The following is an 18,917-nucleotide window of genomic DNA, read 5'->3' as shown; positions in this document are numbered from 1 at the left end:
CACATGTCGTATAGCAAATGTTTTGGGTTATTGACATAGATTCAGTCTGGATCTGATCTCATGCCCGCAGAGAATTGGCCACTACATTCCCACATGTTTTTGGAATCTGAAATTAACACACGCATGAGAGAACACATGCATGAGATCTATAAAAATAAACAAATTTCACGACCTGGACTCAGATATTTGCGTGTCATGTAAAAACACTCCTCTTGACATCTGTTTGAACCCCAGCTGCCAGAATAAAGATAAAAAACAAACTGGAACGTTTTGCTGTCCGCCCATCATTAGGTAAGCAAACTTGAGTGTGTCATTTATATGTTCACTTTTTATTACTTTTCCATATCTGTTGCTGACTGTTGGTGTTCGGTTATTTACTTCATTATTTATTTATCTAATATGTGTTTTCTCCAGCGAGGGTCCTCTTACCGCTGAAGTTGATCATTGCATGAACCAACCAAATAACTAGTCAATTTCCAATGTAGTTGTCCATCCCATAATCACTGAGCAGCATGACTCGCCCATCATCCCCGTGGCAGAGGTGGTTAGCGGCCACAATGAACGGCACAATGACACAGGATGACCCTCTAACCAGTGCGGTCCCTGTGAGCTCAAGGCCAGCTCTTGCTGGTTACCTCTCCGGCCGTACTTGGGAAGGTCTGGCAACAAACCTGCGGATGGTTGAGGGTTTCCCCAGGGCTCTACCAGGTTTCCACCCGTTATAATGTTTGACCGCCGTCATATAAGTGAAATATTTTTGAGTATGGCGTAAAACACCAATCAAATAAATAAATAAATATGGCGCAAAAAGACAATAACAAAAATAAAGTGCGACAGTCATTGGTCTTGGTAGGTCATGGAAGGCTCCTTTTCCACTGAAGTTGTTCTCTGCACGGTCGTTCCATAAACCAGCCAAAATTACAAAGTTTTAAGAGATCAAACGACCAAAAGGCGGATTTGAACAATCTGTCAATGCATGAGTGAGAAGAGTTACAGTATAACATAGTAATATAATAATAAAGTTTAGGACATGAGTATGACTGGACCTCAAACCATATCTAATGCACTCTATGCACTTTTTCTCACGTTTGATATCTTGATTGACTAAGGGCAGAGTGATTTCCATGGTTGTTTAAGATCTTGCTCTTCTGTGCTTTTGAAATCCAGGATATTTTTCCAGAGAGGCGCACCGGATATAAGTGTAAATTGAGGTATTTCCAATTTTCTTACAACGATCGAATTCCCTGGAAGTACCTCATTCTCCAGTGACCGTATTACTCTAATTGTTTCCTCTGTAAATGCGGAAGCGAACTCGTACCATTTAGTAAAGCCCTTCTCTACAATCCGATCCTCAAACATCTACTGAGAATCAAAATAGTCGGAAGTACGATTAAACATGTAAACCTAAAAGAAATTGACTTCTACCTAACCAGAGAATGGCTATGTCCTATAAGGCCCTGATATTAACAACGCAGACGTATTCAGTTTTTTATTCCTGTATAAGGAGAAGTCTATTAATCCATGGTATATCTGAGAGACTATATCCCTCACTTTCCATAACAGACTCTGAGAGACTTTATCCTTGAGTTTCCACAATAGACTCATGGTATATCTGACAGACTTTATCCTTGAGTTTCCACAATAGACTCATGGTATATCTGAGAGGCTTTATCCTTGAGTTTCCACAATTGACTCATGATATATCCTGGAGACTTTATCCTTGAGTTTCCACAATAGACTGATGGTATATCTGGGAGACTATATCCCTGAGTTTCCACAACAGACTCATAGTATATCTGACAGACTATATCCCTGACTTTCCACAATAGACTCACGGTATATCTGAATGACTATATCCTTGAGTTTCCACAACAGACTCACGGTATATCTGAGAGACTATATCCCTGAGTTTTCACAATAAACTCATGGTATATCTGACAGACTATATCCATGAGTTTCCACAACAGACTCATAGTATATCTGACAGACTATATCCCTGACTTTCCACAATAGACTCATAGTATATCTGAATGACTATATCCCTGAGTTTCCACAACAGACTCATGGTATATCTGAAAGACTGCATCCCTGAGTTTCCACAATAAGACTCATGGTATATCTGAGAGGCTTTATCCTTGAGTTTCCACAATTGACTCATGATATATCCTGGAGACTTTATCCTTGAGCTTCCACAATAGACTGATGGTATATGTGAGAGACTATATCCCTGAGTTTCCACAATAGACTCACGGTATATCTGAAAGACTGCATCCCTGAGTTTCCACAATAAGACTCATGGTATATCTGAGAGACTATATCCATGAGTTTCCACAATAGACTAACAGACCAAGCTTTCAGTCACAGCATTGACCAAATAATATGCCATGCTTAATCATAACGATATTTAGGAGTCAATAATTTTACTCTTTTACGCATGTAAAACGTTTTACCTTCTACCGAATGAATTGTCCTCTCAACACCCATTTGATAACCACACTCAATCAAATAGTCAACTGTTCCTATGACCGAAACATTACCACGGCAGCAATTTTTCTCGACTCTAGAATGGGTACAATGGTACCAAGGCACAGTTGATCATATTTTAATTTGAGAATCAACAAGATATTTATTCTTATGCATACATCTCTATCTCGGTGTTTACTTTGAACTGGTGATTGAAAGGCTTTCCCATGTTTCTTTTTTCACTTTTTCACACCTCTCCCTGATTTTGGGAATAGAACAGAGGATACCGACCTCTGGACGCAGTGGGCCTACAGGTTCTCCAGGGTCAACTTTTCACCTCTCTGCCGACCTCCGGCAGCAGTGGATTCTCCAGGAGCAACGCTTCACCTTCATACCGACCTATGGCAGCAATGGGCTTACAGGTTCTCCAGGAGAAAACATTTCATAAGGACATTTAGCAGCGGTGGATTTACAGGCTATAATCAGTGCTCAGCAACTTGGCCATAGCCCGCCAACGTTCGGCAGAGCCAGGGGAGACAACATGGAAGTTGTGAAGCTGGTTACTGTGTTTTGGATTATTCCCCCCTGTAGTGTAAGTAAATACTTGCTACGTAATATTTTCAGGTATCGTGATAAAATCGATATGAAAGGGTCCGTTTCGGTTTTGCGTATAGTGGCAGTACATTGAGAGACTGAACAAGCTGACCACGACAGACCAGTGTCCAAAGCGGACTTGCATATTATATTGATTAAGGGAAGCCTTCTCAATTTCAACCATGTCAGAGATATTTTCCCACGGTCCTATTGGTGTTTGAATTTTCCCACGATCTCTATTTTTGCATGTAAATGGTGTAGTGTTAGCGTAAGTATGAGTTACGGAGAGTACCAACCACATAACCTGATAATAGGACACACGTTATAGTCCATGTAGATGTGTCATCTGTGAAAATCTCTTCACTGATTTCAATCCGATCGTGAGTCAGCCGTCAAATTTCCCACGACTTTTAGCATAAAATAACATTTCACATAAATATGTCACGAGCCTATAAAACCTAAATAATAAATCAAAATATAAATTAATCTATAGATAGCACACCCTGCAAAAATACCATTGAGACGCTATTTTACTTTGAATTATTTATTTCTCATGACATCCAGTTTTACTGTTTCAAAATTGATTTTATCACGTACACCAAAGGTGGACACATTTCAGCCCACGATTTATCACAACGTACAATTGTTAAAACTTATTATCTAAATACCCGATTAACAAAATATCCAGCTTCTTGCAACATTCTTATCTCCCTCATAACTGTATGTGCCTTTCGATTCATTGTTCTCTAATTCTACGCCCATTTTTTCAGTTAAGCTGGTAAAAGTATAATGAGCTTTAATTACTATTTTATCAATCCAAAGCATATTTGTACTCTATTACGCCCAGCGGAATGGAGAAACGTTGAATGCATTGTATAAACATGGCTATGTATAAAAGAACACACGAGTTATATCAGTTATACATTGCAGACGCTTCACGGTTGTGTGTACGGAGGCAAATGCACTTCCTCTCACCGGTGAGGTAATTGATGCTCTCGTCCAAAATAAATTGTACAGAATTATTTTGCAATGGCTATAACTATGATAACCTACAGTTTACGCCTATTATTATGGTGGAAACACAGTGTGATTACGTACACGTAGATAGTCAGCATATCTGTCTACTCGATGTACATAGACCTAAGGTTGATCATATATAAATTTAATCTGCAGCTAAACACTTTCACGAAATGCAGGGCAAATTCAGAAGAATGAACGATAAAAATAATTATATTACATAATTACTTACAACTAAAATAAAAATAATGGACTTTCGTTTATCGGATTTCTCTTTCCTTCGCGTACTCCTTATTGCGATGACGGACATGCATACGCCTGGGTGCGTTTCCAACTACAAATCAAAATCTTCACATTTCAGGAAGATGATTCTTGTAACGGTAAATTGTATTAAAACCGTTACTCTTGGATTTTGTTAGTTCCTGAAAGAGAAATGGTGTAAGTTGATTTCTGTAACGAGGTGCCACTCTTTCCCTTAAATATCAAATCCAGATATGCAGATATAGTGCCAGGTGGAAAATGGGAATGTTTTGTACTCCACGGTGTGTACATTGTATAAGGTAAGCTGGCGATAATGTTAGTCACTGCTGAATCAATAAACTACTGTTAGGAGGAGGAAAACGGACATGATTTTCACCAGACGCTCTCATTACCCTCGGTAATACCGCGATGAACAGGGAACGTGAAGTTGCACATTTGCACTTGTTATCGTGTGTTACCATCATCAGAATATGGTCTGGGGAGGCAATATTACGTCGGAAGCAGTAACAGTAAATAATTGATGAGGTGTGAGGGGGATGTGTATATACTGTGCAACAGCGGAGTTCTTATTCCCTGGGCTCGCACAAAATCACTCGCTTGTCATTACTTATTGGAACTAAGCATAGTCCGTCCTGGATCTTCACTCGGTAGAACTCCTCTGTTCTTGTTACCAGAGTGCAGTGATTATCGGTACCGCATTTCAATGTTGGCAGCCACGGATAGTCCTTATGTGCTCCCCAAGCTTTAATGCCTCACCACCTTGGCATGACTGAAAAAAAATAACTCTATCGAGCTTAGCCGATTAAATCCTTTATTTGATTACGAGATGATTTATTGGCATATGCAATTAAAACGATCCTTACCCCAGCAGTTGAAAATAATTACAATGGACTTTTTTTCGTGATGTTCCTGACATTGCTGAAGTCATGAATCGGCTCCCGGTAATTCGCAAGCTTCTTCCAAATACCCATATAAACAAGTTGTTAAGATCGATGACCAATATATCTAATTAACAAAAAAGGCCAACAAGGTATGTGCACCCTTAGTTTGATAAGGCTATTCTTGTAACATGGAATTTTGTTTTATGGCAGCCTGTAATATTTGAGAGTTACATGTGACCATGTAATATGGCATCCCGTTACACATCTTCCTGTAACATACCAACCTGTTTCATAGAATACTGTTACATGACATCCAGTTCTACGACACTATGTCTTTACATTGCATCCTGTTACATTTCACCCTGTTACAATTTATACGTACATGTAATTTTTATAAAATCTTCATCAAAAAATTTGCCACTTCGGAACGAAACGAGGTCAAGAAGATTTTATATTCAACAAAATTTAACAAACTTACGTGCTCTCTAATAGGCATTATATGAGCTCCCATTGTGTAGCTTATGTAGGATGAATGTGGTTTAGTATCTTGGAGAAGCTGTGTGTTACACAAATGTGGTCAATTTGTAATATTTATACAGCAATAAGGTCGACGTAAAGTTCGGTAAAGTAAGTACACAAATGAAAAATATCAACTTACGCTTACGTAATAATATATGATAACAAAGTATAACGGCCTTCCCAATGATAGTTTATTGACGCAAACATAATGAGTTTATTGAATTAGTTTATCTGTTTCTTTTACGTCCTGTGAAACATTAGCTCATGGTGCACCTCAGTAGCATGTGTGTGGTAGGAAATTCGTGTTGCTTAACAGTTCATTACAAACACAGCGTTTGTTTCCAGCCGTAAAAAAACCCAAACAATGTATGGGTTCTTTTTATATTGTACGTTGTATCATATTCATGCACGTTTGTTACTTCATAGATAGCTTAATATCGCACAATAATTTGACTACGCTTTTTGAAAAAACTGTGGTACTACACACATAGCATTTAGCTGCCAACTAAGCTGAAACTTTTTGAAGCATTAATATCAACTTCACATTTAGAATCCATTTACCAAAGCAGCAAACTAGCTCCATGAGCTCATTAGGCTTGCCGCTGAAAAGGGAACACTTAAAGCCATCTTTATGTGGACACGGCTATGGCCTGCTACTTCATATTACCAGACAGTTCCACGTGGCCATCCTCTGGGTAAATCATAACAAGCTCTCATTAGCAAATCAAAATAACAGTCATCATCCACTGTAGCACTAACGCCAGAATAAAAGATGAGGAACTCGTCCCAAGTGACTTTGCCGTCGGGACAGCCAGGAGTGTCCAGTGCGTCGAGAAAATAACGGAGGGTTTCGTCTAAGGTCCATTCTCCCGATTTGTAGCGTGGATGTTCTTGCGCTTTGTCAGAGTAGATAACTGTAACACACGAATCTCACTGAAACTACAAGGTTAAACTCAAAACCTCTGGTCCAAAACTTATTGTGTCGGTAATTAAATAGATTTTCAACACAAAAAAATCAAATCACAAAAATTAGCAACATGGCTTGAAATAACTTTAAATGACACGACGTAAAATGTCTGCATTGGGAAATGTGTGTGTTAACAGAAAGTCAACCACAGTTAAACCTGAATTTTGTATAGAGCGTATAGAGGCTCAAACACTGGAATCAAGATTTACGCGGTGTACACCCCAATTATTTTCCTACATCATGTGTTAGCGAGTGCTTGGGGTTTAACGTCGTGCTCAACATATTGTTCAGACGACGAAGGAATCCTTAGGGTATATGTAATGTGCCTCCTTGTAGCAGGACGGATTTCCACTGCTCTTTTATCTAGTGCTGCTTCCCTGAGAGGACTTATCGAAGGCAAGTAAGGCACCCCGCCCGAGCCATTATACTGATACGGGTCAACCAGTCGTTGCACTGTTCCCTTCATGCTGAACGCCACCAACATCATGAATGCAGGTGCTATATCAATGATATGTTATTAAGCCTGAGGCCAAAAAAGATTCAAATAAATAAATAACAGATGACAGTTTAAAACACGTGTTAGGAACCGATTTAGATTTTATCTGTATGTTGGTTTAATGTGGCATTTCACGATTTAAATTTAAGACATCATTGGTTGTTGCTAAGTCAATATAACAGGCTGCAGGTAGTCTAAAAAATGAATCGGTTTTCCCCCTAGGCTTTCTGTAGTTACATGTATTGTTTCCCTGTAATGCTGACCTTGTGTTCGCATTGTGCTAACGGGTTATGCTAACGTGTGACATGAATCTTGCAACTGGAAATTCGGTAACGCGAAGCTTTCATCTAACTTTATGTTTACATCCATGTCTAATATAAAAAAATGCCTAGCGTCTGTGGACATCGACGTTTAGCTATTACGCTGCTCTATCTTAGAAGCTACCCTTACCTTTCAGGTCCTCAATGCTGATAACACCATCGCCATTCACATCAATTTTATCGAAGGCCTCTCTTATGACAGACTTTCTACAGTCTGCCAGCGGACCTCTCAGTTCTTGCATAAACTCCCGAAAGTCAATTTCTCCACTTCCGTCCTTATCTAATGCGTCAAACAACAGCCTGAAGTCCGAGTTTGAAATGTTTAAGCCGTAAGATCGGACTCCATGATAAAGCTCTGGAAATGTTATCTTCTTGGAAAAGTCTCTATCCAAGCGTCGAAAGATGAGCCCAAGTCCTTTAAACCCTCCATATCCTTTCGAACGACATTGAGAGCGAAGCATCGAAATCAGTTCATATTTCCTGCCCTCCATTTTTGGAATTGGATCACAACTATCACTTATGTGTGGCTAGTACCAGGTTCTCGTCTAGAGGCTTTGGACGTCCAACACGTCACTGTAAACAATATAGTTAGGTATGATCAGCTGTTGTCTAATGTGGAAGACAAAGGATTATGCCCGGAACAGGGCTCTTGTTGACCTGGTTGGGCGTACCAATCCTCCTAAATGTTAGCAGAGTCTGAGATCGCATGTGCACGACTCATATAATATGTGAGAAAAGTAACCACGGTTTTCACAAAGCAATACCAGCTTTTGAAAACCCATATTGGCTTCTAGTGAGCAAACACTGGCTGATCGATGTACATTTGGCCGCCTGGTGTGAGTCCAGCGTTACTTGAACACGCAACGCGTGCTGCAGAATTGAGGTACATGGAGCAGGATGAAACATGCATTCCCCATTACTCATACAACTGTTTACAAGACCCTAATACTAGGGAGAAACACCACGTGGCCTTTAGAAGGTCTAGTACACAGTGGCATGTTTACTTTTGTATAAACTTGATTTGAGTGATGTCTAGATGCTCTAAACGTCGTTCAGTTTTAACAAACCAAATGTTAGCCTTTACTTAACTCTTGAATAGTTTCATTAACCACACTGAGGAAGTTAGGTAAACCCGTGACAGCATTTAAGTTAAGCACCAGTCGATAACTTCTGGTTGATTCTCCAAGAGAGCATTTTGCCCGAGGTGGTAATGGTGTCATTGTAATGCTCAGATGGGTGTTTGTGCCATGTTTGGGATGTAGTAAGATTGATAGTGAGGAAGAATGATGGATGTCAGGACAGAAGACTCTCACACCAAACCTTACTTTGGTGTCGGCTTACACCCGACGACAGTCACGTCCCCAATGGAGATCGATTTACTAATACCTTTAGCCTGCGAGTCTGATAGACTGGTTTAACAATGAAATGGCACGTAATGGTGCGATCAGCGAACCATGGGAACGGGTATACGAAATGAGTAAGCCGGCAACACTGGGGTCTTGACTGAACAAATCCCACTGTACAGAGATGGCGAAGAGCGGTATCGATATACTTAAAATCTTATGTTCTGGATTAAGATTCTGGTTCAGTTGAAATAGTAAATGAGTACATAGACAGCTGCATGGGCAGTATGCTTTTATGGACTGTCCATAGGCCTATTTGTCCGATAAAAGCGTTGGAGAATTCATCAACTTGGTGAGGTATCTATGCGAATAGCTTTCCACCAAAAGTTAAAATTGCAAAGTAAAATTGCCAAGTAAGTCTGCCCTGACCATTTGAAAATGGGGAAATGTTACTTTTTTAGCCCTTCAATATTTTTCCAGTGTATTTCGGTGAAGTCTTCAATTTTAATTAAATGTACATGTTACATGTAGGTATTAATTTCATTATCATTTAATGCCATGTTTAAAACTACAATCTTGGCGGCCAGTTTTTTTAGGAGTGGGAGACACCTTGGAGCCAACAGTAAAACAACATAAGTTATCAGCACAGTCTCTCGCGCCTCTCATGGCATATTGAAGGAAGCGAGTGAACATCTTTCAAGATATAGCACCGTCCACTTCTTATTATCACGAGAGGCTTAAGAACAATAAAAGCGAGAGAATGTGGAACATTTCCTGACGAATGGGATATAGTCCATGTCTCTTGTGACGTATATAGATTGAAATAATGCTTCGACCACTGCTCAGTCTTAATGATAATTAAGAATGATCAAAAGTAATGGGTCATGCATACATATATGTACGTTTAAACTCTGTTAGAATTACATTGTTTCAAGCCGATTTTTACAGATAAAGACCATGTGTTCAAGACCATCCGTTAGGACATAGGAGGCAATGAACAATCTCCACGGTCGCTTGCTTATCAGCAAGACTTTATCACAAATTTTATGCATTGATGGTGACTGTCTATCTTTCCTCCAAACTATTTTGTTTTATTCAAGTTTAAAGCTTCATGAAAGCACGAATGTCTGTGCATCATGTAAAGAGATAACTTCTGTCGTTCTTTGTCTTCAACGCACTTTTACTGCACTAAAACATATGAAGTGCCTTCTTCTAGCGAGACGTGTGTGTAATAACTCTTAGAATTAGATACAACGTAATTCATTGAGGGAACATTGTTATCAGCTTTATGCAGTAAACCTCTTAGCACCTTATTTTGAAAATGGAAGTATTTATTCTAGAGCCATGAGTATGACACATTATTAGATGAGGTCAATTTTATCTTCCCGTATGTTTACACAGTGCTTGGTAAAGTTCTCAATTGTTTCGGGGTCCATTTATGAAGCAGGTTGGGTGAAGAGCTAAGTCAACACATCGCTCGGTCATCCGTCTAACATTCCCAAAACTCCATGAACAACCACGCCAAACATTATAAAACACATCTCATCACGTCGTCCGCTCCTCATTGTTCCAAATGGACGGCATTGCCGTAGATTGCAAAAACTAGTGAACATTGGAATATTCGTGACCCCCGCGGATACGAAAACGGATTTAGAACATAAAAAGCAACCAGCCAGCCATGGGGTGCTTGCTACCGGAAATGATTTCGGAAATGAATTCGTCATACAGGAACATTTCGGAACTGAATTTCACTTCAAAGATGCCTATGCCTCCCGAGGACAGTTTTCTGCCTCCGCCATTGCCGGGTCGGATCATTATCTGTCTTATTGTGTGCTACTCTCTAATTATGTTACTCTCTGTGTTGTTCAACATGGTCGTCATTGTGGTCATCGCTGGCAGCAGAGGGAAGCGATCCGTCACTGACATGTTCATTCTTTCTCTGGCTGTTAGCGATCTCATGGTCTCCACAATAAACATGCCCTTCCAGCTATACTATTATGTGGTCAATGTGTGGAACATTGGAGTGCTTTTATGTAAACTGTCTAAATACCTTCAAGCGGTGACCATCGTTTCTACAGTGATGACACTCACGGCGATAGCTATTGACAGGTATAGTTTCAGTTCTCATTTATTTATTTTAATTTTGTCATTATCATCAGTGCCCTCGGCAGAACATGAGCTTTAAGATTTTGAGTGTTATAATTGACATCGGTCGGTCCTGTAGTGCAATGAGATTTTGTTGTAGTATCATGCGAAATATCTGATGCAAATTTCAATCGTCTTGAACGATCATTGTGTCTTTTCTATCCTCTCCTTTTACATCGCTGGTGGGTGTTTGTATATGTAACACTATTCGCAAAACTTTCTGTAGAAATTGAGTGTACGACGTGATTTATATGTAACAATGATGTTTCCAGTGCAAAATCGTTGTATAATCAGAGAATGGTGAGATATTTGTTTTATTTGTTCACAGATTTGTGGCCATATGCAATCCTCTTGGTGCCAGGAAATTCCACACCCGACGATCGGCTATGTATGCCCTGCTAGCCGTCTGGTTCCTCTCACTTGTTGCCGTGTCGCCACAGCTTGTCGTCCAGAGGCTCGATATTAGGATTGTTCGAGATGAAACTTTTGACATTGCCTTTATTTGTGCGGAGTTTTTCCCGAGAGGAGAGCGGGATGATTATCTGTATAGTATCATAATCTTCGTTGTGCTTTACACTCTTCCACTTCTGGCTATGTTTCTTTGTTACGGAGCCATTGCTCATCGGTTATGGATTCGGAAACCCATCGGTGACATCCTGGCAAATCCACAAGGTTATGGTCGTCAGATCAACCAGAGGAAGAAGATAATAAAAATGCTGATAACGATAGTTCTCGCGTTCACTGTTCTCTGGTTTCCCTTCTTCACTGTATCGTTGTATTATGATCTGCAGCTACATCAGAACGACGTGTCTTACCGAACAGTCATGGCCATCTTACAGCTTGTGGGATACAGCAACTCTTGTATCAATCCAATTATCTACACGTTTCTGAACAACAAGTTCCAGAGGGACTTTGTGGTGATGTGTTCTTCCAGACCCAAGCGCCTGCGTGTCTGCTGTACTGAACAGAACATAACAATCAAGCAAACGCTCACCCCTGTTGTGGCGACGACAAGTGTCACTATATGACACGTTTACTTACAAATTTATACGCCTGTTGGACCAATCGTTTCAGATGGTTATTCTTTTTACAGTCATCTTCCGGGGTTTAAAGAATCACAGTCGTCTCCTTGGGTTTAAGGAACAATGCTCGGACTGAAACAAAAGTACTGTAGGTTTTCCGATGAAGTTTTTATCCGTCCGCGAATTTCCCCCTAAAGACTAAAGACTGTGCGTTCAGATAGGGACTACTGTTACTGATTGACAATAAACTTTATCGTTAGAAGGTGATAAACATTTAGGAGACGTTAGCCTAGTCTTCAGACGGTATCATCCCGGATGTGAGGCTCAATTCAGGCATTGAGTCTGATAAACATGTAGGAAATGATGTACCTGGCTTCTCTCACTATCACAGATCGTGATAACCTCAACGGCGCGATGTAATAAACGCTGCCAGCCTGTGGTACAATCCCTGTGAGAAGACTGACAAAAAGCCCATGTGCGTGTACATTTATCGTATGTAAGGAGCAATATCCGTGCTATACATGTGGTGTGTACGCACTTATAGGAGTAAGAATACAGAGGCCACAAAATGATAACTGATTACAGAAGAAATGTAAAACTTGACAGTTCAAACCCTCAATCATTTCCTATCGTTGTTCTCATCTAAGCTTAAATTCAAGCATGAAGTACGTCTATTAGCGCAATATCTTTGACGTTTTTGTTGTCTGTACACAATGCGATATCCTCTACAAGATGCTCTGAGCACTTTGGTTGAGATGGGCTTATACTATTAATCTTATGTACAACTCGTCGTAAATCTTGCCCTATTGGGTACACTATACAGGCATTCGTCTCGCTCTGTCAATTACAGCCATTCCCATCACATCAGCAGCACCATAACGGATAAGGTACAAGTGTGGGCGAGGCCAACGAGGTAACTCTCCTGTACTTGAATGACAACATCGGTTTCGTCTTTTAGCGAAGTAAGAAAGAAAAAAAGATTTAATGCCTACGTAATAAATGTCTATATTATGTGTACAAGTACATAGCGAGAGCATGTCGGTGTATTAGGTTTGTACAATGCTACATATGGCTGTACTGTCTGTGCTATCATCAAAGATCACATGTGGAGATCATATGTGATCATATGCGTATTGTTATAGGAAATATCTTGTGATTTTGTGGTAATTCTCATATTTTTTAAGTTTATTAAACGTATTCTTCTGATGTGATTCAAGATTTATTTATTTGATTGGTGTTTTATGCCGCACTCAAGAATATTTCACTTATACGAAGGCGGCCAGCATAATGGTGGGTGGAAACCGGGCACAGCCCGGGGGAAACCCAGGACCATCCGCAGTTTGTTTCCAACGTATAGCCGGGAGGAAGCCAGCATGAGCTGGACTTGAACTCACAGCATTGGTGAGAGACTCCTGGGTCATTAGCTGCACTAGCGCGCTAACCAACTGAAGCCACGGAGGCCCGTTGTGATTCAAGAAATGATATTGATGCAAATATTAGCATTAAGTGCACGGTACCTTAATGCTTTTAAGCTTTTGACAGATTCTGTTTATTTATGTGTGTTCGAGTTTAAATTTTACAAATATTTGAAGAATGTAGGGATATATTTTATTTTAGTACGAAGGAAAATGTCAACATACACATACCTATTTTCTGCATACTTTTGTAATTTTGAACATACTTTTTAACTGAAACCAAAATTTGAAAATTTCTGATGTGTATATAAGCTTTATTTAAAAAAAAAAACATTCACTTAAAATACATGCTTAAAACCGCCGTGAGTCAAAGCGCATGTCAAGCGTTAGACGACAATGACTCATTATTACCTGAAATTTCATCGTACATGATAAGCTTTTTATGCTATTATTTTGTTTTCTTTTTGCATGTTTAGTTCAAGAACATTGCCTAGTTCCTTGGACGGCACAAGCAATTGCAGGGGTTATCACAGGACATGGTAATAGCCTGTTGGGTTTGTTTAGGTTCTTTTGTCCGGAATTGTCACCCCAATGCAGATATGACATTGGGAGTGTTTAGTTAATATTTGTAATAAAATCGTTTTTGTTTTAGAGTCATTTTAAGGTTTGTTTTACAGGAATTCCATCTAAAACCGTTGGTTTTTGTTAATGTTGCTCCACTTCAAACACTCCATTATACTTATCAGACAGTTCCTCGATAAAATTGTTGGCATCTGTAAGCCCCTGCGTTGTCACTCTTTCTAAACCCTTATTGTCATAACATATTTCTTCAAATCTTTGAAGTGAGCTTTTTGCACCTTCCCTTTGCTTTGTGATAAAATAAGTTACTCCGTGAATACCTGTATTACACACGTGAAAGACTCACTTAAATAAGTTATCACACCAATGACAACGGTAGGATTTGAACTGACATCCGCCTACACTAAAGGTGAAGTCTTGCAGATATCTATCGTGCTGTTACTGTGGGAGATATGCGTACAAATACAGGATAACTATGGCCTGTTGCTAACAACAGCAGGATATCGAATAGGAGACTGCTATAGTTTATTGTGTTAATCTGACGCAAGTGTACCCAGCAAATGGCAGAACAGGGGCAAGAGGTCAAATAAATATCTTCCAGTCAGTTTCATTTATATACTAAAAATTAAAGTTCTGTTCAATGAGGCAAGTAATAGCCCAACCCCCTACCTTAAGCCGAAGACGCCCGGATTGAATCAGTCCCTTTAAGGGCATATCTGCCACTGCTTGTTGGAAGATCTTCACACTGGTTTTCATATTGTCACAAACCATTGAGGCGTGTACTACAACTATTTATTCTCACTTTCTTTAAATAAAGGATTTAACTTAACCTCGCCGCTTAGCACTTCAAAAGGAGGTCATTTAATTGATAAAGTACCGAGTGGCTTTATATAGGCAGTAATATATTCTTCACCTTCTTTCAATAAATGCTGCATTTATCCTCAGTAAACTTGAATAATTAAGGTTATGGGGAAACATTGACACAGGTGTTACATTTGTGTTTCTCAATCGATCTGGACCGGGTGCCTGCGGATCGCCACACTGAGGAGTCTAGCCAAAGGACAATGGAATTCCAGCTAGTAGTCTCGTGCACCGCGCCACTGCTGTATTTCTTGTGAGAAACAACTTAAACTCTACTCTGATGCCTGTGTAAGCCAAGTCTGGGAGTTTGATCTTTTTCTTCGCGTTGGGAAAGTCAGGATGACAGGATCCGATTCTCACGCTGCCAACAATGGGACAGCCAAAAATGCAATCCACCCAACGGGCCGGCCGTCCATCGACTCCACAAGTGGACGACACAAGGTATTTCTTCATATTTAATGAAGCAGTGTGAGATATGAAAGAGTTACTTATTTAGGGAAGGTTACACGGGTTTTTGTATGTGTATGTACCCACAAATGTAAATCAAATATACTTTACAATCTTTTATTAATATATTATAGTCCATATATCTCATCTCAAGAGGTTACATTATTTATTTTATTTAGTATGTGTATTTTATTTATTGATGGTGTAAGAGATTGCACTGTGGCTTTGTACAACCCAGTGGTACCACATGCACCACCATAAAGTTATATTATAATTCCACACAATACCATGACCGTTAATGACGTGCATATTCATGTTAAAAATCAGATAAACTAGCTCAAGCCAGAATATATGTAACATTTGGCAGTCTGTATAATTTGTCACAAGATGAAGTCCCCGCCCGGCCATGACAAGGAATAGGACAGAGAAATAATTACTCCTGTTATCAACATGTAGCTTACACATATATACAACAAATGTGCAGGTGTTATAAATATCCGTCAAAGAAATGGGAAAGTCAAATATTGGCAAGACTAATCCAACTAAAAGGTTAGGCAATGTCATAAGTCATTAAAAATATTTTAAAAGCACTGATCTTAAATCACCCTTTCTTGCCGAATAACTCTTCAATAAAATGAAATAAAAGACTTTAATAAATTATAGTGGTTGGTATGTGTTATGACTGATTTAATGTTGTTGTAGGGACAACTGAGGAGACAGATGAGGATTTAGTATACATTCTGCAAGTACGCTAAATTGAGAGATACAAATTATTGTTGATATAACAGTTAATTTCAAATATTTATTAACTTTTTTCCCTTGATCATTCTTTACTGATGTCTGAATATAAACTGTAAGGGAAGTTCAAGAAGAGTGCAATATTTTTACGTCCAAATATGCCCAATAAAAGCACCTAGTTTTCTGAAACCGCCCTGATATCTGTTGAATATCTTCGTTCGGGGTTATTGGATTAAAACAGCCTATGTGAACATTTGAGTTAATAGCACGCTATGTTTTATTTACCGAGCAAGCAGCTGCATGACAATATTCAACACTGCAAGTATCTATGGTTCAGTTTTTTTTTTTTCACATGGGCTCAAATTCACAACCCGCACCTTTTAACCCTGCAACCACGTCTGTAAACAGTGGCGACATATATATGCATCGTTGTATATGTAGATATAGATATACGTGTGGCTTACAGCTCGGCCGTGTTGCAAATAGTTCGTAAAAAGTGCATACAACCCACTAGCATACATACATGTCAGGAATATGGGAGTAAATATTAGATTTCATATTAGATCTTGACAGCACGCAAAACTTTTTAAAAACAGTTTGTGAGAAATTTTTGCATTAAATTACGGATCGCCAGTTTATAGACATCTTCCCATTCGTAGTTTCTACATACGCTATTAAGAATTCTGCACATGTAAAGTTTGCGTTGACATGTATCCGCGTGCATTCAACACTGTGCTGGAACAAGCGGGATAAACCCTGTGTATCTGATGATGAACACTTCACATCAGGTAAATGCCAGTATAGCAAACAGCGGTACATGTACACCGCATATATCATACATATATCTTACATTTGTGCTTGAAATACCGCAGACCTACAGGTTAGCGGCAACGGGCAAATAGACAAAACATATCTGGCGCAATATGACAAGCAATACGTCAAATAACAATATCATAAATTATTCATCCATATGGTATAAAATGGGGCCTTTTATTCCTGTTCAAACCTTTGTGCACGACTGTGTGTGAACGAGATAGACGCTTTTAAACGTGTTAGATACGAAACACCCGTATATAGATAGAGGATCCAAATGGCGGTATAAAATAGAATTGAACTTTTCAATAGAATTTCTCATGCAAGTAACTTAAAAACCCATTAGCATCCAAAGGTTGCAATTTGAAGCTTTCCGTTAGTTAAAGGTTGCCATTTTAGTCTAATCATTAATCATTTAGGCGGCCATTTTTAAAAGAAATACAGGTAATACTGTATAATGTGTAAATATTTTTTGTAGTTCTGAAGTCATCAATACGTCGGCTGAATATATATATATATATGCGTGTGTGATTTGTTTGTCATCGCGAAAACATCTTATATTTCTTCTCATTCCGAAAACAATATTTCCCCGTACACATCAGATTTCCAATTTTAAGTTTCAAGAATAGTCATTTTGATAACATGCAGAGCTGATGTACATTTATTATCAATATACATGTATTCTGCGCAATATCTGGCATCTTAAAAAGCGATTCTCACAAAGGCTTCTCGTATTTCATTATTTTGTCGAATAGCATATCCATTTTTTTAATATTTTGTTTTCCTGTATTTTGTAGAGTCGTATAAAGATATCTTCTGTACTGGTACCATTAACAAATTGCCAACGTTTGAATCACGTGTCGATAAGATCATCTTAGTTATCTTCTATGCAGTACAAATATCAAGTCTAGAATATCCGCCGATTTTTTCTCGTTCAGACCCTTTTTCCAACACAATCGTCATCACACTTCCTATAAGGTGCCAACAACGTTGTTCAACACGCTTGTGACGAAATAAATTTTTCAGATGGGTGTTCTACGCCGTACTCAAGAATATTTGATTTACACGATGAAGACCAGCATTATGATGGGAGGAAAACCGGCAGGACCCGGGGAAAACCCACGACCCTCTTCAAATGTATCACTTGAGCTATTGTGCTTTCTGAAGAACACAGTTTATTTGAAAATCAGAGCGGCACGTTTTTATTTGTCGCACTTGAAGACGTGTTCACTGACACCGATAGTTTATGACTCCTCTTTCTTATGACATGTCACTGGTTTTGTGAGTTGATGGCCAAAGAATATCAGTCTATTCTACCATAGGTTCCCTCCCTTTGACATCAAGTTTCGTCTTGATGCAGGCAGTTGTTATTCTCAAGTGGTAACAAGTTGACACTCCTCGGTCCAGGTGTCCAAATGTATCGTGTAAATAGGAGCTGTTTTCGGTCAAACAATTAATCATTCCCTGTTTATTGACACCTGGTCAGATGTCTTATTATTAAGTTGAAGGATAAGAATACGTTCAGGACACAAAATATAGGGCCAATCACGAAGCAGGTCACCTATATTATCACCTGACAAGTATTCTGTTTCTTTGCATGTCATGAATTTAAATCCCATCCTAACCGCATATTTACCATGTTCGCCGATGCTTTAATATGTTGCTCCATATCTACCTAAAACATGACATTTGTTTATGAATAAAGAACGTTTATTACTTATTTAGCACATCTGAGGGTTGTGAGGGAAACATTCTTCAGAGTCGCACCCCACCCCCAACTACCATCCAACCCAACCACCACTCACCCCAACCACCATTCAGCCCCTGTCTGTTTCCTTGAGTTGTACCATTGCTAATAACAATCGTTCGTCGATCAAAATGAAAATTTCGACAAGAAATAAACAGTAACAGTGAATGGGCTGTGGAAAAAATTCAAGCGAATTTTAATCTTCGATTTCAGTAACCGGTGGCTAAACTAAGTTCATTAGTACATTTTTGTCGCCAAAAAGATCCGTTCTTATTAATACTTGGTCGGG

The 18,917-nt window shown here is 39.2% G+C and overlaps 2 protein-coding genes across 2 annotated transcripts; one reads left to right on the top strand and one right to left on the bottom strand.

Moving 5' to 3' along the window:
* Positions 1-6,391: 6,391 nt before the first annotated feature.
* Positions 6,392-7,993, bottom strand: LOC135462190 (calcyphosin-like protein). The gene is made up of 2 exons (XM_064739585.1): positions 7,649-7,993; positions 6,392-6,649 (listed from the first exon to the last, which is right to left on the bottom strand). Exons 1-2 carry the CDS (start codon positions 7,977-7,979, stop codon positions 6,399-6,401), a joined length of 582 nt encoding a protein of 193 aa, XP_064595655.1. The 5' UTR covers positions 7,980-7,993; the 3' UTR covers positions 6,392-6,398.
* Positions 7,994-10,620: 2,627 nt separating this feature from the next.
* Positions 10,621-12,034, top strand: LOC135462565 (gastrin/cholecystokinin type B receptor-like). Its single transcript, XM_064739826.1, has 2 exons — positions 10,621-10,970; positions 11,335-12,034. The coding sequence occupies exons 1-2, from the start codon at positions 10,621-10,623 to the stop codon at positions 12,032-12,034; spliced, it is 1,050 nt and encodes a 349-aa protein (XP_064595896.1).
* The last annotated feature ends 6,883 nt before the right edge of the window (positions 12,035-18,917 follow it).

Source organism: Liolophura sinensis, chromosome 1 (assembly GCF_032854445.1).
Source record: "Liolophura sinensis isolate JHLJ2023 chromosome 1, CUHK_Ljap_v2, whole genome shotgun sequence".
Classification (NCBI taxonomy): domain Eukaryota; kingdom Metazoa; phylum Mollusca; class Polyplacophora; order Chitonida; family Chitonidae; genus Liolophura; species Liolophura sinensis.
The sequence above is the reverse complement of the archived record's forward strand: the minus strand, read 5'-3'. Positions and strand labels throughout refer to the sequence as shown.

Excerpts from the sequence above, each read along its gene's own strand:
- LOC135462565 (XM_064739826.1), top strand. The coding sequence starts at position 10,621 with ATGCCTATGCCTCCCGAGGACAGTTTTCTGCCTCCGCCATTGCCGGGT. Across the intron at positions 10,971-11,334 it reads ACGGCGATAGCTATTGACAG|ATTTGTGGCCATATGCAATC; the intron begins GTATAGTTTCAG and ends ATTTGTTCACAG.
- LOC135462190 (XM_064739585.1), bottom strand. The coding sequence starts at position 7,979 with ATGCTTCGCTCTCAATGTCGTTCGAAAGGATATGGAGGGTTTAAAGGA. Across the intron at positions 6,650-7,648 it reads CAGCATTGAGGACCTGAAAG|TTATCTACTCTGACAAAGCG; the intron begins GTAAGGGTAGCT and ends CGTGTGTTACAG.